At 38.8% G+C, this 25,269-nt stretch overlaps 1 protein-coding gene across 23 annotated transcripts in view; it reads right to left on the bottom strand.

The window, feature by feature from the left end:
• kcnt1b (potassium sodium-activated channel subfamily T member 1b) overlaps nucleotides 1-25,269 on the bottom strand; it is a 69,789-nt gene that overhangs the window by 19,329 nt on the left and 25,191 nt on the right. For 17 of the 23 annotated variants that reach the window (XM_051422755.1, XM_051422762.1, XM_051422752.1 and 14 more), the window contains 15 exons: nucleotides 20,551-20,589; nucleotides 11,213-11,292; nucleotides 9,744-9,849; nucleotides 8,919-8,975; nucleotides 8,758-8,806; nucleotides 8,482-8,541; nucleotides 6,658-6,732; nucleotides 6,430-6,513; nucleotides 4,904-4,998; nucleotides 3,797-3,977; nucleotides 3,094-3,258; nucleotides 2,591-2,727; nucleotides 1,452-1,515; nucleotides 1,060-1,168; nucleotides 843-951 (listed from right to left, as the gene is read on the bottom strand). In XM_051422755.1, coding sequence (XP_051278715.1) covers nucleotides 843-951; nucleotides 1,060-1,168; nucleotides 1,452-1,515; nucleotides 2,591-2,727; nucleotides 3,094-3,258; nucleotides 3,797-3,977; nucleotides 4,904-4,998; nucleotides 6,430-6,513; nucleotides 6,658-6,732; nucleotides 8,482-8,541; nucleotides 8,758-8,806; nucleotides 8,919-8,975; nucleotides 9,744-9,849; nucleotides 11,213-11,292; nucleotides 20,551-20,589 — 1,410 coding nt within the window. Of the gene's footprint in view, nucleotides 1-842; nucleotides 952-1,059; nucleotides 1,169-1,451; nucleotides 1,516-2,590; nucleotides 2,728-3,093; nucleotides 3,259-3,796; nucleotides 3,978-4,903; nucleotides 4,999-6,429; nucleotides 6,514-6,657; nucleotides 6,733-8,481; nucleotides 8,542-8,757; nucleotides 8,807-8,918; nucleotides 8,976-9,743; nucleotides 9,850-11,212; nucleotides 11,293-18,435; nucleotides 18,546-20,550; nucleotides 20,590-21,172; nucleotides 21,271-25,269 lie in introns of those variants that run through there. The other 6 variants (XM_051422758.1, XM_051422778.1, XM_051422777.1 and 3 more) reach the window with 3 other exon arrangements.

Consider the following 25,269-nt stretch of genomic DNA (forward strand, 5'->3'; position numbering starts at 1 on the left):
AGTTCCCATAATGGATATTAAAATGGATGTGCTGTGTCTCGGCTGTGGACAGCAGTTAAGATATATATGGTGGTCACCTTGCACAAAGTATGAAACACAGCGAGATTTATTGCCTAACAAGAAGCTGGGTAATGTTTACTGACTTGACAGTGACAAGTTTCTGCAGTAGTACAGTAGTCAGGCTCTGCAGACAAAAAACAGGTACAGTCTGTGTAACTGTAAAAACTCTGCGGCAGGAGAATCAGTCATCTTACTCTAATATTAATCAGATGGGATTGAATCTGTCCACATGAATAATGAGAAAAAGGGATATTTAACATTAGCAGAGCACTCAAAGTTAGAAAGACTGAAAGCTGACTTAATAAAAACAGTTCTTGGAGGTTGAGCTGTTCTGGAAACACAAATAATGTCTCTGGTTCAGTTAAATCTCAACTGAACCAGACAGCGACATCGATTTTAGATAATAATCACTGAGATGGAGAAGGAGAAAGTTAAAAGAGAAGGATGATGTCAAGTTCTCTTGCTACTGTTTAAATATGTATTAGACCGACCGAAGATATACTAGATCACTACATAGCTTAGCTGACATTTTAAGAACACTGTAAATTCCAGTTGGGTTTGACTGGTAACTGATTAGCAGCCTGAAAAACCTTAAAAGAAGAGTTTGACATTTTGGGAAATGTGCTTCTCTAATTGATACATTTCAATGACTTTGGTGAGAAAGGTGCAGGACCATAATGACAAAATCACACACAATGATACAAGGACATACTGACAGTGGAAATCACTGTAAATCCATAAATGCTAATATTAATTATAATGAAATAGTAGACTGTACTCACTGTCCTCTGGAGGTGTGAACCAGGAGTGTGACTAAGGTAGACGTGGCTGGACAAACACAGTTCAGCGCCAACATGGCATATTTAAACTCCTCTTCACATACTACGTGATCTGATTGAAATGGATAGATTGCAATAACACAGGATGTTAGACGTAGAAGTATATGTGTAAGAAAACAAAGACGAACTAACTGTAGATGGGTAGTCTTCCCACATTTACCTGCAAACTTAACATGGAATTTATTTTCTGGTTTGAGAATCTGGACGTAGAGAGGGCAATTTGGAGCAAAGTCTTTCGCAGCCCAAGCCCTCAAAATAGTCTGGTGATCCTGTGGGGGAGAAATTGTTCTATTTTACTCATTTGTAAATGCAATCTGAATTTTATGGACCATAAAGTTGGCCTCAGCGACTCAAAGTGCTCTCAATACAGGCAGTTCCAACTGAATCATGATATCATTTAAATACCTCAGACTCTCCCTTCTAATTTATAAAGGAAGTAGACTGTGAAGGGGGAATTGCCCCACTAAAATTATTCTTATTGTTAAGTGTTTATACTGGAAATGAAACAGAATTTTTACAATGCTTCGTCAAATGCCCTCTGATGTGACTCACAGCAGCGGTTCGGTCGACCTCGTTCCGGCTGCTGAGGATGAAGCAGGCCTCAGCGTCGTCCATCCTGAGGAGAAGGAAAGAAACACAGAAAAGTAGGTTCACAGGGTGATGACTGCAAATAGGACATTCAACCAAACGTAAAATTATTTAAAGGAGATCAATGCTTTAAAAAAAAGGTTGGCATGGACGAGTGCTAATGTCCCGTGACAATGGCTGAAAATGTTAAAAGCTGCATTCTAGCATGAAAATAATCTGCTGTTGTTTGACATTAGAGCGCAGTGCTGGTGTCACATCAGGGGCAGAGATCGTTCACTTGTGACAGAAAACTCTGTGAACTTGAAGACAGCTACAATATGAAAGAAAATCGTTCAGCATAGCAGGGCTGAAAGAGAGAGGCAAAAGGCTTACCTGGCTGGGTGATTTTATCCATTACATATTAGTGTGTGAAATTGTCACAGCATCTACCTGCACCACTTCGTACACTAAAGAGGAGCACTTGGAAAAAAAGGGAATGGGCTCCTGAACAAATGTATGACTTTGATTTCATACATCATGTGCTACTGAGAAGTAGTTAGACTCCATTTCCATTTCATCATAACACGACAAGCATTAAAAAGAAGCAAGATCCCCTGAAGGCAGTAAGACCATGAATGAACACACCAGAGCGGATATATTTTGTAGGAACAGAGACAAAATTAACACATTCCAATGGGATACATCACAGTTTATACTGCTGCCTATGTATGTGGCCTTTGATGTGAGTAGATGATCAATGTACTATAGAGTGAAATCGCATTACACTGATGTGCAAGCGGAGGGCAGCCAAGGGGACTTGTAAGTATCTCATCCTCTAACCGCACTTCAAGGACTCTGATTTGCCAGTGGAGGACTTCAACTTTACAGTTACATTTCAAATAATGTCTAGATCCTTATCCACTTTGTAAAATGAATAAAATATAAATGATGTGCTACACTGAGACTCAAATATTAACACTCAGACATTAGCACAAGCCTGATAATCAGATTTAATTGCTATTTAGTTTCATTTCCTTCATTAAAATTCACAAATGTGGGCAGCAATGCAGAGGTCTAGAATCAGGCTACATCAACCAACGAATGCATGCCATGCTTTCACTCACTTGGCCCTCATCAGGTCCTGGTCTTTGAGGGCAGATCCTTGAAGGTAGATGACCCTCTGCGACCACAGCGGGATTTGGAGGATACGGCGAACCTGAATGTCTATTTCAGTTGGACACAGGATCACCACATAGTAGTCCTGTAAAACAACAAGGGATATGAATGCTTTTATCCAAATCATTCTACAAGTCTTACATAACACGTGGGTTAAGTATGTTACTTGTATGTATAAAATTAGCTTTAAAAAATCCCCTTCATGCATCTATACTGCATATTCTACATTTATTCCACAGGAATACTACACAAAATACTCTCTTAAATGTTATAAATTGGAAGAAAATGTGAACGCTGAAACACATGTATACTTATTGTCATCCAGCTGGAAAAAAGCAGTAAAAATGACAGCAGACATTCAAAGCATGTAGTTAATAGTGGGGTATTTATACTAACTACATACTTGACTTTGTGATGAACATCAAAAACGTTTTGTGTTTTGCTTTGGTACCTGTAGTCTGGGATGAGCGTAGAACTCGTTGAGGAAATCCATCAGCAGGTCAATCTTCAGTGAGCTGACACACAACACCACATGCTTCTCTGTCTGCGCCCGGTGACGACTGTAGTTTCCTCCTAACTTCTGGCTCTCCATCCACAGGTAGGCTAGTTCTTCAAACTGACAATGATAACAACATCGGCGTTGATGTCAAATGCAACAAGAATGACATAAATAATGGAAGAGAGATAGATTTTCTCTCTGAATACAGACGGTGAAAGTACTGGAGTGAAAACTGCTGATACACTAGTTTGCAAGCAGCAGGAGTTCGTCTATTTCTCACCCAATTTGCTCTGCAAGGACAGTAACACATCAGAACAATTGTAGTGATAAACATGTTTGTGAATAGGTGGATTTATCATGCAGCAATTGTGAGCCAGCATGACTTGGCCTGAATTTTGAGTGAGATTTGCAAGCTTCTTCTGCAGCTAAGTATGTCAGGGAACTGAGCACCATATTAAATTTGTACTTGCTGTCGGGCCTGCAATAGCTGCAAGAAAATGTAATTTAATATTTAATGATAACACCATGGAGGCCAGCACTAGATGCAGCACATGAAAGAATTCTCAATAATAAGGCAAGAGCTTGTACAAGGTTTACTAAAGTGTGCAATGCCTCATTGCACAAAAAACACACTTGTTTACTCTGTAGTCATTACCTGCAATGGAAGCACTACCAGGGCGACACAGATGAGAATGACTACCAGCAGCTTGGAGGGCCAGATTTGTGGCGTAACGTCGCCATAGCCCACAGTGGAGAAGGTGACGATGCAGAAATAGAACGAGTCGAACAGAGACAGGTGCTTCCCGGCTCTCTCTAGATGCTGGATCCCACAAGCTCTGCAAAAAGAATTCTACGTTGACTTGATGGTGTTACATCACACTTCTCCTACGGGTAAAGATAATTAAAATGTGAACATGTGAAGAGATAATTTGCTAGGGTGATGCTTCAGTATTATGCGTTATGTGAGCCTGGTGGGACTGGATATCAAATACAATTTGCCAAAGATCAAAGGGCCTTAGAGTCAATACAGCTTAGGGTCCTGCTCAGTATATCATTAAAAGTGACACTATTGATTGTTCTGTCTGTTTCACCTCACTGCTTGTGCTAATTCATTTGAGTTTTTTATTGGTAAGTTGGAGATTTAATGAAGCTCCGAGGCAGAAGGGAATGAAGAAATGTCTGACTGGACAGAGTGGAGTGAAAGAGGTTGGTGCTGGGTCGTGGCCAAGGCACACAAAGGCTTCCAAAGAGTTTGTGTTTAAAAAGTGACAGCTTTGATTAAAATGCACTGGTGTTATAAAAGAGGAAATTAATGAGACAAGAGGAAATGGGTGAATAAGAATGGTTATTTTAACATGTTTTCACATATTACCTGCATTTTAGCAGGTGCATGTGATCTGATATCCACCAAGTGCTTTTGCATGTTAATGTTCCCTGCTTTAGCAGCTAACTGGCTTCATAATATTAGCTCACTCCTACTCTTACATTTTGTTGCTTCTCTCTCTTTCAGCCAAAATTTAACTTGCACACCTTTGTGCACCTTTGGCCCCACAGCTCACTGCGTCCACTTACAAGAAATGTTTTAATAACTTAATTCCAAATAATCCGCCTTGTCCAAGACATGCACATTACCAACTGTGTTTTTTTCTGGGTTGTGAGGTACACAGTTCAAGAAACAGATTTTGCAACGAGGCTCAGTAAAGAGGCATGACAGCCTTAATGGCCAGACATGCATGTCTGACAAGAACAGAGGTTCTCTCACCCGGTGAAAACCAGACACAGTAAGGTGCAGATGAGGATGAACACCTGGTTGAACATGGCAGAGTGGGTCCTCTGGATGGCTCGATGGAAGTCATTCTGAACACAGGGAAAGAGATTATTAGAGACAGGCATGCGATGGATCTATTTGCCTACTGTGTTTCTATTGCCACGTCCTTCCCACTGAATTCAAACTGAAATACACTTTCCAGTCTGAATTACTAAATACAACATTTGTAGTTCTCAATAAAAAACTGTCTTTGTGAAACAATAGGAAAAAGTCAGTTACTGTATTTATATGTATTGACTTTGTTGGTTGTCTTTACCTGTATAGATTATTTCTTAGTACATATATTTGTAGAGAAAACAAGGATGGTCTTGATACAAATCAACCCTATGTCCAATTCCACTGTCCTCTCCTCTTTAGTGGAAAAGTTTAGTATAATATTGTACAGTACTTTCTCCTACATTAGCATGCAGTCTTGAAATGTAGGAGCTCACGACTCATTTTCAGTAGCACCTTGTTAGCATGTTCTGCCTGCCACCGACTCTCTTCACCGCCTCTCCGAACTGTCACTGATTTCTCTCCATGTGCTGGTCTGCCTGGCCTCAGATTCTACCATCTGCCCAACTACCGCCTTGGCATGAGGCTCTGACTCTGTCATGGTCTTCTCTGAATCACAGCTCGAGCACAAACACTATACCAGCTGGATATCTTCTAATTGCTTTCAATTCCATGTTCCACTCATTTTGCACCTATGGCAAATCCTGGACAATATTGATACTACAACACCAGAATGCTGTCCTGCAGCGTTTTTATCCTTTATATTTTGCACTGCTGTGCTTTCGTCCTGTTTGGTTTTGTCTGCTCTTGCCTTGCTGCATTTCCCAAATAAATGTAATTTATCAATTTCACTTCATCGTTAACCAGCAGCAGCTAGTGCAATAATGACATCAGAATGAGTGCAAGTAATAGCTATTTTTCTCTGTAACCATCTATACAAGTCTGAGTCTTGCCAGAGTTGGATTAATTTAATTCTTAGGCAATTAAAATACAAAAAATGTAGCCCCTCCTATCTTTTCTCCAAGCAAAAGTCAAGTGCTTGCTGTTAGCTTTGACATTCAACAAATTAGCCAGCAGGCTTCTTTATCAAAGTAACCAGCGTTAGTGCTGTTCAACAAACTAATGTAGCTAATAACAATAGCTTCACAAAGATACATTAGCTAGTGCACAAATCAGATGTATTTGCAAAAACACAGCATCAGTTAATCAGAAATAAGTAAATAGGTTGGCTCAATTGAATTCTGTTCAGACTAAATTGTATAAAGCCAGTCTGGCCTCATTGCCAGTGTTACTCATGAACTGAGGACCTCCAATATGGCTGCCACAGGATGGATAATGTACCTTCACAGCCCTCGGTGGTAAAAAAAAGCAACCAAACATGTGAACACACGTTTGTTTGTTTGTGTGCACTCTTTTATGCAATACAGCTAGTGCAGTACAATAAATACATCATTAAAAATACTTACAATCATGTTCTCCAGGGCACCTTTGGCTAGCCAGCAGTTAAGAAATACAGGGACAAATATGTTTCTCAATGGATCCCAGAAGATCTTAAGAAAGGAAAGAAAGACGGAAGAGAGAAAGGGTGAAACATATCAGTCAAATACTAAACAGTTCACATACCTGAGGCATGAAATCATTATCCTCAATACAGAGAAAAAAAAACTGATCAGTTGATTAAGTCAATTACTCACTGTGATTATAAATGGCACTGTGTTGATCATCTCCAATATAAAGGATATCTGGAATATCTGCTCCCAAATGTTCCCCTACAAAGGAAATTATTGAATAAACCAGTGAGAGTATGGATGCTTTTACAGAGAAGTGTAATTCTAGTAATAATGTGCACTGAAGGATATCAGCTGTAACAAGAAAACATTACTGAATAAGAGGCAACATAACAGCAGTTTTGTGTATTGTGAGTTGCAAGACCTTGTTACACTTAAATGAATGAATGAATTAAATAAAATTAAAAATGCGTCTTTCTTTGGTATAGAATTGTTTGGTATTGATCTGAGGTTATCAAAGCTGGAATGGAGTGGTGCAGTCATTTATGTTGAATCAAGAAACAGAACATTGACCTGTTTTTGTTCTTAAGGCATTCACAGCATGTCCTTGTTTATGGAGCCTGTTAATGATGCTTAGTTACTGTGTAACACTTTATATACGGACAAAGAATTATAACTATTATAACCCTAACCCTTTCTCACAACCTCTCTTCATCACAACTATAATCTTCCAGATATTACGTCATCCTGAACTTTGTAAACTACTGTAAACTGCATTATTTGCTCCTGCACAAGAAATGTGTTTTGTAAATTAAGTTGAAGTTTAATTGCAATATAACATGGTGAATTATGTATTCAACAAGGCCTTGAATGAAGGAAAACTAAGCTACTGTATTAGACTGTATCTCCTCAAGGCCAGATAATACAGTATAAACATGCAGTAAAAGTATGTTTGCAGCTAATTGCACAATCACAGAGTAGACTATTATTCACACATAGAGTGCAGCAGAGTTTACAAGGTACAGTTTGTTGGTGGATTCTATCTATGATGGAACTATTAAAAAGCTTAATAAAGAAAACAGAGAAACATTTTACGAGATTAGAGTCATCAGAAACAGAATGTAATAAAATGTGGGCATTTGCTCCTCCTCTCAATAAATGTTGTAGTCCCTAAACAACATTCAAAGAAAAGAAAAGAAAAAAAAAAGATATGGCAAGACATAAAAGGATCAACAAAAAACAAACTTTAGAGGATCGCTACAGGAAAGTGAAATGTCTAAGGGACAGGAATTATTAAACCTAAAACTAATAATTCCAAACAAGCTTCTTTTGAGACTAGTAGTACTTCAAGGACCCTGGACCCCTGCAAGTTTCAGCATTGATCTTTAAAAGCTGTGGGTGGTGTAAATACGACAGGTGTCTTCTGCATATTACTGCCTTATTATATTTCATATAAAACTGGGCTTTTCTTTAATGTTTAAATAGAGTAAGTATTCAGAAAACAGAAACACCTGGAATGCATTACATTGTAAGGTTTTTTAATATGTTGCCCATCTCTTTTACATACTGTATATATAAAATCCCTCTGCTTATCCTTTCTCATTAGCAGTGCAGGAAGCTCAAACAAAGGCTGAACCTCTCTACTTGAGTAATTTTCATAGAATACATAAAGCTGGTATCTTCACTCACTACTTACATAATCCTCCCTTTAAGTGCATATGAGCTAAGAACTTTAGACAGCTCTTATAGAAGAAACAAAATCAGACAGCCATGCAACCTGTATATGCAACTTATTTCTGGGGCACAGTGTGTGATGTCTGAGTCTAAAATTAGTGTCAAAGGCCCCCGTTTCCTTTGATAGGTGCTTTGGCACTGCCACTTGGACTAGACACTGAAAGCTGTTGGCCCACAAGAGAGAACAAATGTGCAGTGCTGGACTTTGATCAGACAGCTGTTAGACATCAGCATGGATTAAATAGAGAAACTGTGCACTGTGGACCAGTCTCTTACCTTGTAGCTGAGATATGTGATAAGCATGGTCTCCAAAAAACTGATTAAGGCCACTGTCACCTGGAGCGGAGGGAGAGAGGGAGATAAATTAACCTGGTAACTGCAAACTCATCTCTTCTGGCTGCTCAACCTTCACTGAGGAAGTACTGTTCTCCGAAATGCTTTTATCTAATAAATGGATGCTAGTGTGTTTGGGTTGACTCGTGCATTGAGATTCAGTTCACGCAGTGGAATTTGATTTATGTGCACTTTTCACTGCAATGTTATTACTCTCACCTGTATCGCCCATAAAGGAACTGGTCTGTTAACCCAGAAAATCAACTCCCTGTCAAGAAACATGAGAAAGTTTTCCTTTACTGCATCACCATATAATTGCAACACGGAAAATTTGAACATGACTCAGTTCGCAATTAAGTGCCATTTTGATTGAAACATACCAGTTGATTTCTGCTGACTCTGTTGTATTTGTCCCACTGTTGTTCCGACATGTTGCACTGTGGAGAAAAACAGTAACACAGGAAACACAAAAAGAGCATGAAGGTGTGTGCCAATGTGTGTGCATGAGTGGAAACATACCCACTGAGAAACATTTCCATCAGCTGGTATTTTGCCATAGAGAACAAACCTGACGTGCCTCTAAAAGCTGCTGGCAGTAAGCACTTATGTATGTATTTTAGACACACACAAAAAAAACACACACAAAATGAATAAAAACACTTAATTACCTCAAAATAAATAAAAGAAAACCTCATCCTCAGACAATCTTAATGTTATCAAAAGCACAAAATGTCTTGACTTAAATATTGGGTGTACATTTTAAGTCTAGTTTAAGGAGTAATTCTCAATTAGAAAAAACCCTTAGACACACTCAAAAGAAATCAAAAATCATCAGTTTCCTTTTAATTATTGCTCTCTCCTCTTATGATATCTTTCATATTTGTTGTTCTTTGCACATGGCAACGGGAAAATATTCCTGGAACAATCCTCTGGCCTAAAGCAAATCATCTGGTCTGTTTGGAATCAGTAGAAGGAGAAAATGATAGATGGCATTAAAATTGATCAGAAGACAGCAAAAAGCTGCATCTACAAAAAAAGACAATAACATCTTTTTCTGAAACAAAAGAAGTCACATTGGCATTACTTAACATCAAAGATGTTGCCAAAATACTAAACAAAAGACTGCAATAAATCATGTAATAAAAAGCAATTATCTGGAATAGAATAATTGATGAGTGGGGTGGCAACTGCTGAGTGTGACTCACCATGAGTTGCCGTTGACCACCTGGGGGTTATCCAGGCTGACTCTCAGTATGTAGAGGGCACAGGTGAGGATCTTCAGTGAGAAGTTGAACAGGCGGATTCTCAGGCCTGCGGACCAACAAACTCATATCATTTGACTAATTGACTCAAAATTAGTTGGCTGGCTTCACTGGTGATAATCCCCTGAAATTTTGTTTGTTTGTTTAGGTCTCTGGAAACTTGGTCAAACGCTTTACTTTAAAAGCTCTGCACCCTTTCTGATTATTATCACACTTTTTCACACTTATCTACCCTTTCTTATGTTCCAGTGTTGTGACCACGTCTGTATACCAAGCTCCTTATTAGAAAGTTGAAACTGCTTGGGCACCAGCGGTTCAGGTGCATTATAAAATGTCTTTCACAAAAGGCCTAAAGTGACTTTATCTGTCGAAGCCCTGAAGCGTGACTGATGCAGTTCCATGCTGCTCTGGCTCCCTGTCACAACTTATTTCCTCTGACGCATTACTTTCAAATCCTCCAAGAATAACACAAAATAGCACCAGCACTTTTATGGGCTCCTAATATGACGGAGGACTACACTGCAAGATACACGACTGGTGGGACTGCACAGGAGTAGCCATAGGGCATAATAATATTTGTGGAATCACAGTTTGCTGTTTGAATAAGTGCAGGCATATGCCGATAAGCACATTAACGACCCGCACCATCAAATGTGCAAAACAGGAACTTGGCTGCAGGCATGCTTGCTAGCCAGAGGGTGGTGCCAGATGTATTTCACATTTCCAATCAGCCTTAGTTTGTAGCTACCTAATCTCTTGTGACACAACCTCTTCACATGAAGCCAGCGTCAATGTTAAAATGATTTGAAACTGGACACACAAACAGTGCTGCAATTGGATAGAGCAAGAGGCCCCTGCAGTCAAGTGTGACATTTTCATTAGACTCTGTTGTCTTATGTCAAAGACTGTGGTGGCTTAGTGACAATGACAAGTTGAGGGAAAGACAGCAGAGCTGTGTCAGTGCCGAGGATGTGTCAATAACATGTTCAACCAGAGATACAGAGTTCCCATAGTATACTTTTTTTTTTTTTTAACAACTAGCTACAAATGAATGGCTTCTATACACAGTGTATCCATTAAGCAGCACCAATGTCTCTTTTAGGGATGTTGTGGCATTGGCAATCTTATCTCCTTTTGAGAAAAATACTGCAGCCCGACCTCATTTCTCAGCAAATGAGCCACAGTCGTCCATCCTTGCTCACAAATATGTTTTACAATGAGGCAGCTAATGTAATAATGAGACCCCAACTGAGATAGAAATTGGATATGCGTCATCACTGACTGCAATTTCCTACTTTACGGTTTTATATGCTCATTTAGCTCTGAACATATCTATCGGCAGCAACCCGGTTACAATTTGCATTATGGGAACAGAGGAGAATGGTGTGATGCTCCCCGTTGGCTGTACTTACTTGACCTTTGGTTTTTGATGAAGAAAAGCTTCAGCCTCTCCTTGAAGGTGTTCTCATTCACATAGAACTCCACCTGCACCCTGTGGGGAACAGTGACATGATGTCAGTAATAATGTTGACAGGTAGGCATGCATACAGCACCCCCAGCTAACATACATACACACATAAATGACCAAAAAACATCTGAACAAACCATGTCAATCTTTTCTCTGTACTATGTAATCAGGTGGGACACAAAGCAGTGGATTTGCATCACTTACAGTAAATAAAACTACAGGTCACGACACATTCATACATGTTTGCATTCAGACTATAGGTCCCAAGACAATATTGGAGTTTCAGTACTGATACAAAAATGAAACATTTTTTACCTTCAACATAATATGTTAAAGGTACTTTCCATTGAATACTAAAGGACTGAGAGGCTGGGCATATTTTGGCGATATTCATTGAAAAAAAGCAACAATTAAGTTAGCTGTGAACTCCATTGTTAGAAAAACTACTAAAAACACACAGCCACACTGTTTTTTTAACCTTGCGAGGCAACTGGACTCGCAAAATCACAAGTTCACGCAAGAATGGCACTGAAGGGATTTCTCAATGGAAAGGATGTTTTTTTCTCTTTTCCCAACTGGCTTTGGTATGAGTTATGTGGTTCATTGATCTAATTGGTTGAAGTTTGTTTGTGATAGACTGTGATAGACAGTTGGTCCATCCAATCACCTGCCGAGTGTTTTTTGAAAGTGCCTGCCCTTTTCCAAACAGTTTCCAATGATGAAATCCCAGATAGATCTGTGTAAAAAAAACATCTGCCATTTGTTTACCTTAAGAAAGAAAATGTGCACTGCAGTTTATTTGAGTTCATCCTCAGTACATGTCTACTACTGCTTACCTGAAAGCATTCTCCAACCCATTTACTACAGTTTGAGTATTATTTGCTAAAAAGTAGCATCCCCAGCTGTTTCAGGAAATTATTTAGATTTCCCAAAAAATAACGTCTTCAGTAGAAACCAGAAAATATCTCACCAAAGAAGTCGGTCAGCATCCAACAAGTATTAACTTCTAGTTATAGTTTGCATCCTGTTATTGTACAGCTATTCTTTGCAATGGCAAATCGTGGCGATTTCAAAAGACCATTATAATAAATCGTGTTTTCTGAAGCTTTCCAGTAAAAATGACGACAAAGCAGTTTAAGTCTCCCTAATTCCAACACCATCCATTTACTATGAGTCATTATATACAGTCCCCCCTCACAATGCAACAAAATCAACCACATATACATATGAGCTTATATCCTAGTGCAGCACTGGTACTTGCTGTAATGCAGATTATTAAATAAATAAAGCCCTCTTTCTTTTCCTACACAGACATTCTGTGCAGTTGCTGTGATGCATATGCAGAAATGACACATACAGAGTTTAATCTAAGGTAAGGGTTTATTGCTCTACTGAGACAAGAATCCGAATTGATCAATATATGCGTGAAACAAGCACTCAGGAGGGTTTAATAAATTATATTCCCTCTTAATATTATACATACAGTTTGCAGAATTGTTTACAATTAGTGTGACAGGCTGTATCACTTGGGTATAGACTATTTTCTGCACATAAATAAATAAGGACATGAACAGACAGCTTGGTTTATATTGTGTACAAAACACAAAAGCGTCCATTAATAATTGACAAGCATGTCCTTTTAAAAATGACACTACTTCAAATCAAACAGCCATGTTTTCTCACTTATGACATAATTGAAGCTATAAAAGGTTTGAGCAGACATAATGGACCATAATAGGCTTGGGGTCTTGACCGAACGATCGTTTAAGAACGAATGATGATCTAGCTACTGTAGCCAGGTTGGATAAATGCAGGTAGCGAGACAAGTCTATTAACAGTTTCTGTAATGTAGAGGGCATGTTGCCACTAATGAGCATGGCGGGGGAGGAATAATGGCCTTGTGGTTCCAGGAAGGAACCTTAGAGCCTTCTACCTTGTCTGACAAGATGAGTACAGGGTGCAAAAAGACAGAGGAGAAAAGAGCAGGGGGGCAATTACAGCTTACAGCAGTCCAGTCCTAAGGGAGATATGTGTAGATAAAGAGTGTAGGTGGAGGAAAGAACATAAGATATGCACCATCTTCCAGCTATTCCCCTATCTCCGTCTTCCAGCTGTATCGCCATGGAGACTGCTTCCAAGGCAGGAAATGTTCACTCACGTGTCTGTGTGTTATGGGTTTCCAGTACAAGCCCCATTTACACACAATGACATTTTCTTGTCTGTAGGCCCCAACCACACACTCCCACTCTATCCAACCCAAAAACAATACACTATACCAAGTAAACCAAGTGCATCGATTGCTCTATCACCTGAGAAGCAGTAAAAGACTGTCATAAAGACTAATAGCAGCAAATCAGCAGGTCAGTCTTCAGACGGTGTCCATTGACACAGCTGTCATAAAAGGCATATAGGCTCCATGTTTGCCCAGCTTGTCTATAATTGGAAACACGAGCACATCAAAACCTGAAATGTGACTCCAAAATAAACTCAGTGAAACGATTCGTACTGTATTATTTTACATGAGAATTGCATTGGCATTTGCTTAACAACCCAGACAAAAAAGCCTGCTGAGCCCAATGCATGTTTATATGGGTAGGGGTGACAACCATGCAATAGCGTCTAATAATATTTCAATGTGACCGTTTTCCAGCAGATATCCCCAGAGGATGAATCTTTAAAACTTTGGTGATCCTGACCATATTTGACTGAAACTTTCTTGACTGCCATGGAATCTGGTATAAAGATTCATGTTCCCGTCCTCCTTATGAAACCTCTGATGATGCTTGACTTTCCATCTAACTGCATCATCAGGTTAAAATTTTTGTTTGTATATATGTGCGTAGACTCAAACACCTGTAAGTCTGTGCTATAATTTCATAGTTGTTGATTTCAAGTTTTCCCAGTTTAAGTACAGAGCCAAAGTGTCTGTCCCACACCTATGGACCACAGTATTAGTGTTTATTTAACCACCTAGGTAAGGTTGCACTCTTACTGTACTAGCATCCCTTTTATTTATGTTCAGGTAATTAAAAAGCACCACAACATAAACATGGATAAAAATCTCTGCCGGGCGCAACAAGTCCCTAAGTAGCTCCGACGAAGGCTACAAATAGCGCTTCTTCGACACATGGCGACTGCCAATAACTCCAGACCCACAGCAATACCTTTTAAGTTCTTACGCTTACTCTTCTTTGCCATCTTTGTAGTCTGCAAACCATCACCACCGACCTATGGACATTGGCCAGACTGTCAAATATAAACATGAGCAGTGTGCATATCCAAGAAGCCAGACAGAATCTACCACATGTTGGTACTTCTCAGCCTTAGGTTAACCCTTTACTTCCCTAATATTTAAAGATGGTAAGCAAGGCATAAGCCAGGAATGTTTGCACATAGTCACAATAGATAGAACATGACTCTGTGTCCCCAACTAACAAGTCTACATGGTATTTAGAACCTTTTGTATATATTACAGCCCTTCAGAATAAGTGACAAGAGAGTGATTAACAAGTTTGTGATCATAATGAAAGTGATGAAGACTAAATGTGTAACGATTGAGTCTGGTGGGAATGACCTCTGATAAAGCTTGCAGTGCTAAAGTGGCACACACACACAGACAAAGACACAGACACACACACACACACACACACACACACACACACACACACACACACACACACACACACACACACACACACACACACACACACACACACACACACACACACACACACACAAAAAAAAAGAGTACACCGTGACCATTGCCAGTGATTGGATTAGGATTTGATGAACCCTTGCCTGAAACACAGAGAGAGAACAACTGCTTTGTAGACTCTGTAAATAAACATCAAACAGCTTGTTGACCTCGGGATATCTGGTTGACAGAACAGAGCTGTTCAAACGCCTGCGTTCATTCTAGTGATGTAAAAAAAAGAAATATTGTCAAACAACTGCCAGATGCTCTGCGCCATATGGAATATTAGAATGTTGCAGCAGGCATACGTGAACAGCAGTATCAGTTAGCCAAGTGCAATATCACCTGGGGGATAAAATGATCATGGGAACTCTGGGAGGAAGTTGCAATAAAAGTCAATCAACAGATAGTACACTGATGCTTCTGCATGCTCTGCTGCTGCAGATGTTGATCAAAGCAGCAATCATTTCCTGTAGAAACGTGTAGTACCCATTATATAGTGTACATTTGGCAACAACCAAATCAAGATATGGTACCCATGCCTAAAGAACTAAATTACCACAAGAGTTACCATGGCAACGGATGTGGAAATTAACAGCCCAGTTATCTTTGACCAATCAGGTTGCTTGAGCTCAAAGACTTGTTGTATTTGTGGTTTACAACAAGATCAAAGCTTTGGGGCATAGAATCAGCACACCAATAATATAATATATTGTCTTAAAAACAGTACGGCAGCAGTCTTTCCCATCACATGCATTTTCTGATCCCAGGTTTGCTCTGTCCCCCTCTCTGACAAAGCAAACAGATGAAAATAGAACCTTTCCCATGCACCACCCTCAGCCATGTGCCTGATATAAAAGCTGCACGGATTCTAAAAATATTTTACTTTGACATGAATATGCAAAAGCTGTGGCATCTTCGTTATCCTCTGCTTCCCTTCCACCAAGCTGCATTTACAACTTCTCATAGTGAAGGTTCTAGTCTAATAGCCTCATTACATTGCAAAAAATGTTGAAAGAGCTTCAGCACAGAGATGGGGCTATGGCAACTGTAAAAGTACTCTGTCAAATGAATACTGAAGGCATGAACCTCACCAGGGAAATTAAACTGTTTCAGTTATTATCAGGCGGCAAGAGGAAAATCACCGTAATGGAGCTGGATGGCCTATGAACTGACAAGATTTACGTGGTCATTGTATAGGTCATTTCTGCTCCTCTGAGGCATCTATACACTTTATAAGCTGCTTTGTGGATAGGGTCCTAACTTCTGTCTGTGCACATGATGTGTTCAAGGACCTAGAAAACCCTGAAGCAACACTTTTATCAGCTAGCATAAGAGCACTGCAGCAGAATTTACCATACTTTAGCCTCAAATGAGCATCTCAAAGACGTTGATTCAAAGCAGTTGTCAGATGTCTTTCAAGGTCTGTCAAAGAACCCTGACACAATAATATCAAATATAATAAGAGTGCTGCTCACTTTATTGTTGACTACACTGTTTGTACAAAAAAAAATCATGTTTCTGTTGTGAAGATTTCAAGAGCACCCAAATGAAATTGCTGAACAGTTGGATAACATACTAGGCAGTACCTGAGAAAGGCAAATTCACATAAAGGAGATGGTTCTCGTTCCTCAAAACGCCAAAGACAAACCCACATGTTCAACCCAGAAAACTTGTTCCTCAAAATGCCAAAGATACTGTTACAAGCATAGTGTGGTGTTTTGTTTTGCCTCTGCCCTGTTCTGTGGTCAGGTGCACCTGCAATAGTTCATCAATCAGTCCAAATGGCCTTAAAACAAGGACAACAGAAGCAGACGAGGCCAGTGGGCCAAACCGCAAAATAGTAGTGTTGTGCTGTACGTCGTTTGTGCGTGTCTTATTCCATTACTCTCTCAGTGGAGGGAGGGGGACATTAGTGTTTATTTACTTAATTCATGTTTTTGTTATAATAGAGTTATTTTCAAAGTAGATTTTTGTTGGAACTTTTAATTTGTGATTAAGATGTTTAATAAAATAGTTTTGTTGGTACATATAATTCTGTTTTTCTGTCTCTCTTTTATCCCGGGTTATTCTTTAATTGTTGCTCCTCTCACCCCTGGATTTTACATCTGAGGTCGTAACAGATACAAAACCAACAACATGTCCGGCTCAGATAACTCTTGAAAACTTGGATGCTTCGGGAAGATCCTGGTTGATTGGTATGAAACCTCAGTAACTCTACTCTACACAGGATTGTTGGGCAGTTATTATTTTTTTTTTTTCTGTGAAAGAATCAGAATTTCTATTAGAAACTGTTTAACAGATCCAAATCATGTATAGAGTCTTGTTGTGGCTAAAGCTCAGCACAGTAAACAGTACTGATACCTCAGTGCCTTAATGGGGCCTGAAAGGACAATGCTGCCAGATTGGATGATGGCATCTTTGGGCCATGTAAAACGGCCACTAAGGGTTCTGTATAAGATCTGCTTGCTTAGCATTTGTCTTTCTCAGAAACTTCTATTCAAGAAAACTTGCAACATACCGGGCATCAAACTATAAATAGTAAAGCTCAGAGAATGACAGAATGATGTTAAACATAAACTGTCTGAGAAATGGGACATTACACTGAGTAAGAAAAGAAATAATATCTAAGAAAGAAACTTCATAATGCCCAAGAGGGCCTTTCCTAGAGTAAAAATGACAAAGTGTCAACTGAAAGCTCCTGCTCCAGGACATGGTCTGGCTTTTTAAGATGCAGCAATTTGCTGAGAAAAAAAAAAGTAAGAGGACTCTAAAATCTTTAGATGAGCAAGGACATTAAGAGAACTTAATAGGAACTCAACGTAATAACACGGATAGACGCCTGTGAATTTCACTACTCCTTTCCATACAGTGCAGTCTTCTGCTTTGCAGCTAAATGACTATGACATGATTCTGCCCTTAAAAGTGAAATTTGAATGTTTCATTAACAAACTAACAGAAAGGGTATTTTTAATATAACTAAGCTACAACTCTAATATTGCGGGCGTATTTTTACTACAGCTGAATCAGCTTTTATCAGTATTTTATCCCCAAACCTTCAACAATATAAAAGTAAAGCACAACTGTATAATGTCAATAATAATTGGGAAAGACAAGTAAGAAAGATAGAATGCAGAGGAATGTTTTGTCATTTGGATGCTTTAGAAGAATTGTATAAATAGAAACCTCTGTAGAGAAACATGACGATTAAGATAAAGCAAAAATATGAATGAGCACACTTGAATGTGAAATGTTCTACAACTGCTCAATTGACTTTACTTTTCCATAAACAGTTAAGAATACTGTTTCACACAGTATCACTTTCAGAAAAAGTTAAGTGCTCATATCACACTAGCCTCATTTGAAAAGGAACAGCAGGTAGCAAGGATTATAAATGAAGATCATGCTGTGTCACATTGTTCAGATGTTCAATTCATTCCAGGAATTATTTTGTTATAAAACCTGCTACCTACCGAGTGCAGCTACTAAGGGACGTCTCACCATTAAGCTTCTCCATATTTAGAGGAACCAGCTACAGTGGTTTAAGCACCGACTAAGAAAGCACCCTCGAGCACCCTTTACCGTGCTGATGTGCTGAAACCAATCGTTGTGGTTTTCTGAAGGTGCAATGATGAAGTTGCTCTTTGATGAGCTGAAACCAAAAAAAAGTTTTTTTTCACATTTCCTGTGATATTACAAGCTCGCTTTAACTTTTTTTTGCACCCACAGGAAACACCTCAGTGTTATGTCAGACACTGCGTGTTTGGCTGCTGTGGGCAAACGACTGTACCAAAAAAACAAGGTCAATCACTTGTAGGTAAATATGCATTACAATGTTTATGATCCTTATTTCCTTTAACATTATGTTGAGATGCAGGGCCCTCGGCTTTTGTGTGTTGTGTGTTGTGTGTTGTGTGTGTGTGTGTGTGTGTGTGTGTGTGTGTGTGTGTGTGTGTGTGTGTGTGTGCGCGCAGGATTTACATTATGCATATAACACAAAAGACAATGTGGTCTGTCAGCCTGAATTTCTTCTTATAGATTCAATACAAAAGAAGACAACAGTTGAACAGGGAACACTTGCATGCCAACAATGGTTTATAGCCCTCCACACCCCGCATATCCCAAAGGATCACAATCCATTTTCTAACAGCAGCCCAGTCCCGGCAAACATCACACTCAAGCTGAAACCTCGGCAGCAGGCCAGCTTTTGACATAAAAGAACTTCCAGCATGTATTGACTACATTTTTTTTCAACCAGCATGTATTGACTACATGCTGGTTGAAAAAAAATCATATACAGTATAAAAGTAGTAGACTATAAAAAGGTACCAACCAGCATAACCTGAATGTCAGTTTAGAAAAAAGAAGGATCTTAAAGCTTCTTATAAGTTCTGAGGATTAATGTTTTATTCTATCCCAGATTCAATAGTATTTTTAGATTTGCTTGATTGACAGGTGTTTCAGCCTATCGCAGTCAACTGTGGTTGTGGCTGTTTGTACTTCTCATGCTGGCTAAACACACATTTGGGATTTTGTGGGTTTATTAACAAACCAAATCATTACAAGCCATGAACCCAAAACAATAACTCATTCAACAACAACTCAAATTCACCTCAACAGCACCAAGGGGATACCCAATTCTGTCATTAATTCATTTGTAAGTCATAAATATATAAATGTTTGGTACTGAAAGCAAAAAACCCCCTTCTGTGCCTTTTATTTTCTTTCACAAATCAAGTAACATATTGCGGAACACCAACAAGATAAAATACACACTTGCATGTAGCTGGGCAAAACATTTAACGCAAAGGCGACAACAAGGTAACAAAACTAAATTTTAAAGAATTATCTTGACAAATTCCAAACAAAACATATACAAATTTTACTGTGATTTACTGATTCACCCCTTTTATCACCACATCTGTGCAGCTTGGGTATTGTAGTGGATTCTCACACAATGAATGTAATAAAAACCTGATGCTCCATCCATATCACAACAGCCAAAACTCCATTATAAACATTCATATGGTCAGTGACTCAGCAGCGTGCACAATACACACTAAGTACAGCACAAACAATTTACATGTGGGTGTTTTTATCACCTTTTTCACCAATATAACTGCGCAGATTTTAGTTGGTGTCTCATCTCTCCCCACATGACTAATGCTTAAAGCCCTGACACAGTACTGACAGAGGGGAAACTGGTGTGGACATTCAGTCAGGGGACAGAAAATACACCTGGAACAAGTTGATGAAAAAAAACACACAAGCTGCCTTTTCACCATTTCCTGTGGTGTGATCGAATATGAGAAAAATCTGTGTTGAGCTAAATGTTTCCCGTGAGTCTTTACCACAACAATTGTTGAAAAGGTAGCCACAATGAATGATTATCCTAAGCACCATTACCACAACAATCATTGCCCACTTTATAGACACATGTAATGGTAATATAACCTCTAAATACTGTCGAGGCATTATCTCCACATCCAGTCTATGCAAAATCCAAAGTGAACACTGCTACCTATGTGCTTTGGTGCTCGCAAAAAAAAATTCCATGCCATGCAAGCATGATGCTGCCAGGGACTTACTGGGCATTGGTTGAATCCATACTGTACTCCTCTTGATACCTGGACGCAGCACACATAGACACAGATAGGCACAGGTTAGGAGAGAGAGGGGTTTAGAAAGCAGGAAAGGGAAGGAGAGGGGAAAGAGTAAGAAAAGGATGCCACTCAAGATGCCACTGCATTTCCCCCCCACCTGCTTGCATCTTGAGTTAGAATTCATCCATTTTCTAACTTTGAGGGAGAATCTCAACATAGTTTGTGCAACAAGAAGGTCCATGACGGGATCTGACACTATGTTAGCTAGATGATATTTCTTTTGGAATATCAGTAAAACCAAGAACATGCAAAATACTCGGTTATGTTGCTTAAATCCATTTTGGATGTTTCCAAAAGTTGCATCAGATCCCATGTATGAGCAGCTGCTTCTTACTGCACAGTCAAGGCCTACTGTCTAGAGTTTTCCACCAAAGTTTCATTGGCTCTTGATACAAGTAAATATAATATAATACATTTACAGTGGAAATTGATCGTATTGGAGCTTGATAGGAAATACAATGTATTGAATGTACAAATGTATTTCTGAGCTATTATTTCACAGGGCACATGCAAGGAAAACACACATTAGTAAATTTAAAAACAATACTTCAGCTGACTGAAGAAAAGATGGGACACTTAATGCAAACCACAGGAGATCAGTAGACACCCTCTTGGTCAATCTCATTGGTTGCCATATTGGGATGACTGTGGAGAAAAGGGAAGTGTGTAACACTGAGGGAACTGACAGACAGAGAGACATACCCAGATATTGATTTTAATGACTGACAAATGGACGTAGAGGTCAAAGGTTAGACACAGTTTGATTTGATGCAGCACAAATTGACTTGTGCACTCTATGGCTTCCTTTGGAGACCAATTACTGAGGCTAAAACACAGAGCAATTTGTTCTGTGACAAATAATCAAATAGTCAAATCAAATTAATGTACACACATTAATTTTAAATATTTGAATATATTTTATTTTACATTTAGACCAGTGTCATTTATAGCCCATTTGATTGCAAATATCACCTTGTGCCACTCAGAAAATGTGGCTGGTTTGTTTGAGATTTGAAAATGTAAATGCCCTCACAACAGGGTTTTATAATTAGTTGCCATCAACTGTATGTCTGGCATCACTAACAAGAGAAACTCCATTCATTCAAATGTATATTGATATGACTGAATACCATATTGTCCGACAGCCCCGACTCACGTTGTCTATTTCATCTATGATCTACACACCTATACAGTCCAGTTAGTCTGAGTAATGAAAAAAATACATTGTACTGTAGCTGTGCAATATAACTGAAAGATGCATAAATTGAGCATTTCACTTTCAATAAGCTACAGTAACGTCTAACTTAAAACCGTTGTAAACTGAATAATTAATTCATTAAGCATTATGTCTGTATATTTTTGTATTCTTTTAATTTATAAATATGTGTGAGTGAAGTGTGGTCAGTAAGATGCCTTCAATGTCAAAGCACATCTAAAAATATAAATTTCAACAAAAGTAGGAGGATAAAAATATAATATAATATATATATGTGTTGTAAAAAGGTCATTATTTGGTAGTTCAGGCGTAGCTGAAAAGACAGATACTGAATATCGTCATCCCATTTACTCCTTTCTAAATGGACTAATGGAGTGTCCATTAAACCCAGGAAATAGCTAGTACACAAGAGAGGACCTGGACAATTCCGGTAATTAATCAAAAACCTTTTGCCACTTCAACAACAGAGCATAGTCGATTATTATGGTCGTCATGACCCAATGAAATGATCCGCTGTGGGGTCAAATAGCTTTCTGACAAATGTTCATTCAGCTTCTAGTAATGCTAGTGTGAAGATGATTTCAAAACGCACAATGTTAGGACAACAATCATTACCTGATTGACATTCTTCCCTTGAATTGACTTCATATTAGGTTTTTAGTTATTAGTCTTATTAATTCAATGTTACTTTATTAGACCTGTAGTGCATATAATAGAGAGATATAAGACACAAAAAAGATGTACTTCTGGGCATTTTAGAAATGTATTGATAACAGCAAAGTTGAACTGCACTGAAGGATATGCAACAGACTGAATGTGACTGTATGTGGCAGAGCAATACTCCAACTACTTGACTGGCGATATTGTACAAATATTGGCAATACTATACAAAAGACTAGACTAAGTGCCAACTGTACCTTAAAAAGTTAGTTGAGAGGTAAAATAAAACAATTAGGAGATGATTAGTCTGCTTATCATGGATACTGCACATAACAACAAAACCAACTCCTCTGTTGTGATCTCACTGTCCCTTTGGTGGCTATCTGACAGAGCTTTAATGAGCAATAAAGATGCTATCTGGCTGCTAAGAGCTTTAGCACTATAGTGGCTAGAATAAACAGAGTCTCCTTCTGCCTCCCTTAGCTTACAACTGATATACTCAACACACTGACACTGTCTCTTCCTTTCTTTTACATCACAAAAATCTATTATCAAAATCTAAATATTTATGCAGGTAGCACCATGCTGCCCTTCACGTCTCACTTCAATATATGATGATATAACACATACAACGAAGAAGCAAATAGAATCTCACCTCTTTGCAGCAAATCTCAAAAGACAAGCATGAGCTAAGCTATTGAGACAACAAGTGCAAAATGCCGAGCACTTCCAAAGTATGCTTTCAATTACATTCACTGAGAACTGCCCCAAGGACTGACTGATGTGAAGTGGGAGGGCCTACCATACTTCGATGCAGCAATTTCAAGGACAAATGGGATTTGTAGTTTTCAATCTGTTAACCTGCATCAGGAAGCTTGCCAACATTTCCTTATATATTACAGTTCCCATACAATTCCTCACATGCCACTGAGGCAGCTCGGGTTCTCCTCTCCAAAAATATAACTAGTCGGTTCTAGAAAAGTAACTTAATACCTGGTAAAGGAACAGCAGCATTCCTAAGTGACAACATTAACGTACAACAACAAGAATACAACACAACAACATGATGCTGCCATGGAGGTTAAATTCTCCTGGCCATAACCTATATGTTAACTTATGTTACTGCTGGACACATCATCAACACCGACAGACTCTGTCGTGCCATTCTCACAGCAAATACCTGTTTCTGACTGGCTGGTAAGTGTATATGAAGACCTTGTAATGAACACCTTGCACATAGTTCTGGTCAACAGCTAAACTTGTCTAGTTCTAAATCAGTCAGCAGGTATATGAAACTGCAGGTAACCATAGCAACAGTACCTCTCTAACTTTGAGCTACGCTACCAGCTACAGTCAGTAACTACTTTTGACCTAACCAGGTGTTAAAATGACTATGAAGAAAAAAATGGAAGGATGGAAAAAGAATTGGAAAAATATGCATCATGATTTGAACATGGACCTCCTATAATGATTTTTGCATCAATGTTATTATGTACCTCAATTTGTCAGGTATGTAATTCACTGGATGGGCAGAAAACACATTCCCTGTCTGGTTATTAGTGCCTGCATTTGAGAATTTTATGCATTTATTTATCTTTCTTTTACTTCTCTACATTGAAAAGATTATATTTTTTTTATTGTTATCCAGTTACTTAAAAGAATTAGCAAAAAATGATACTAACAGAAATGGTGCTCATGATACTGCTGATTTTCTAACAATGTGCAGGTTACTGATGGAATTAGTTTGGTTGGTGGTTTGATCCCCTGCTCCTCCCGCTGATAGCTGACTGTGTGAGGTTTCGAGTTCCGCAGCTTTCGCTCAAATTATCCCTCATTCTCACATTCTTCAGGCCTTCTAATTCATTCTCTTCTAACTAATGCTCTCAAGAAGCAGGGGAAGGCGAGTGAACGTACTTGTTATGTACGACACACAGCCAGGCACACACGGTATCTCATGGTTACAGAGAGTTAATTAAAAGCCACTAGCATTTGTGTAGATGCATCCTTCTGATATCCAAGGTATCTTTTAAAAGTTAATTTTGTTTAAGGGCATGCATGGCAACCAGGCCACTCGTTATATTTGAATTTCAACTCTCAAGTCAACTGCTGAGAGATTTCATACTCCTGTTTTAATGAACAATAATGATGGACAACATGTAATTTACCCCAAGGACCACATTAAAACCCCTCATTAATCCTCGGGGTACTCAAGTCAAAATGAAAGCGTAATTGTTCCGTGAAAGCGGGGCACTATAAATAAACATAAGACAAAAGCGAGGAGGATACTTACTTTAGCAGTTGTTGAAATGCTGTACATTTACAACCACGGTATAATTAAGAAACAATGAATCTGAAAATAATGTGAAGAAGAAATCAGCAAGAAGACAGATAAAACATCTTATGATAAAGTACTAATGATAAAACAATAAAACATAAAAAATGGTGCATTAAGCAAGCAACCACAATAAGGCCGACATCCAACTAGAGGAGAAGGTGAAATAGTAGCTTTTCTTTTACTGCATCTACATTCATCTTCACCTTTCTGCTATTTCCAAGCCAACTACTGCTTACGCCAAAAGGAATTCTCATTTAGTTGTCGCAGATGAATGAAGATCTATTACTCAAGGCAGCTTGTACAGCTTTACAATGTTTGTTAATTTTTCATCTTTACGTGCATCTAAATTATTGTATACGATGCATAATATACTGCACCTTTAGAGAATTACTGCATCAAAGTGTCTGCAGTGGGATAACAAAAGGTGTGTGGG

This window comes from Dicentrarchus labrax, unplaced genomic scaffold (assembly GCF_905237075.1).
Source record: "Dicentrarchus labrax unplaced genomic scaffold, dlabrax2021, whole genome shotgun sequence".
Lineage (NCBI taxonomy): Eukaryota > Metazoa > Chordata > Actinopteri > Moronidae > Dicentrarchus > Dicentrarchus labrax.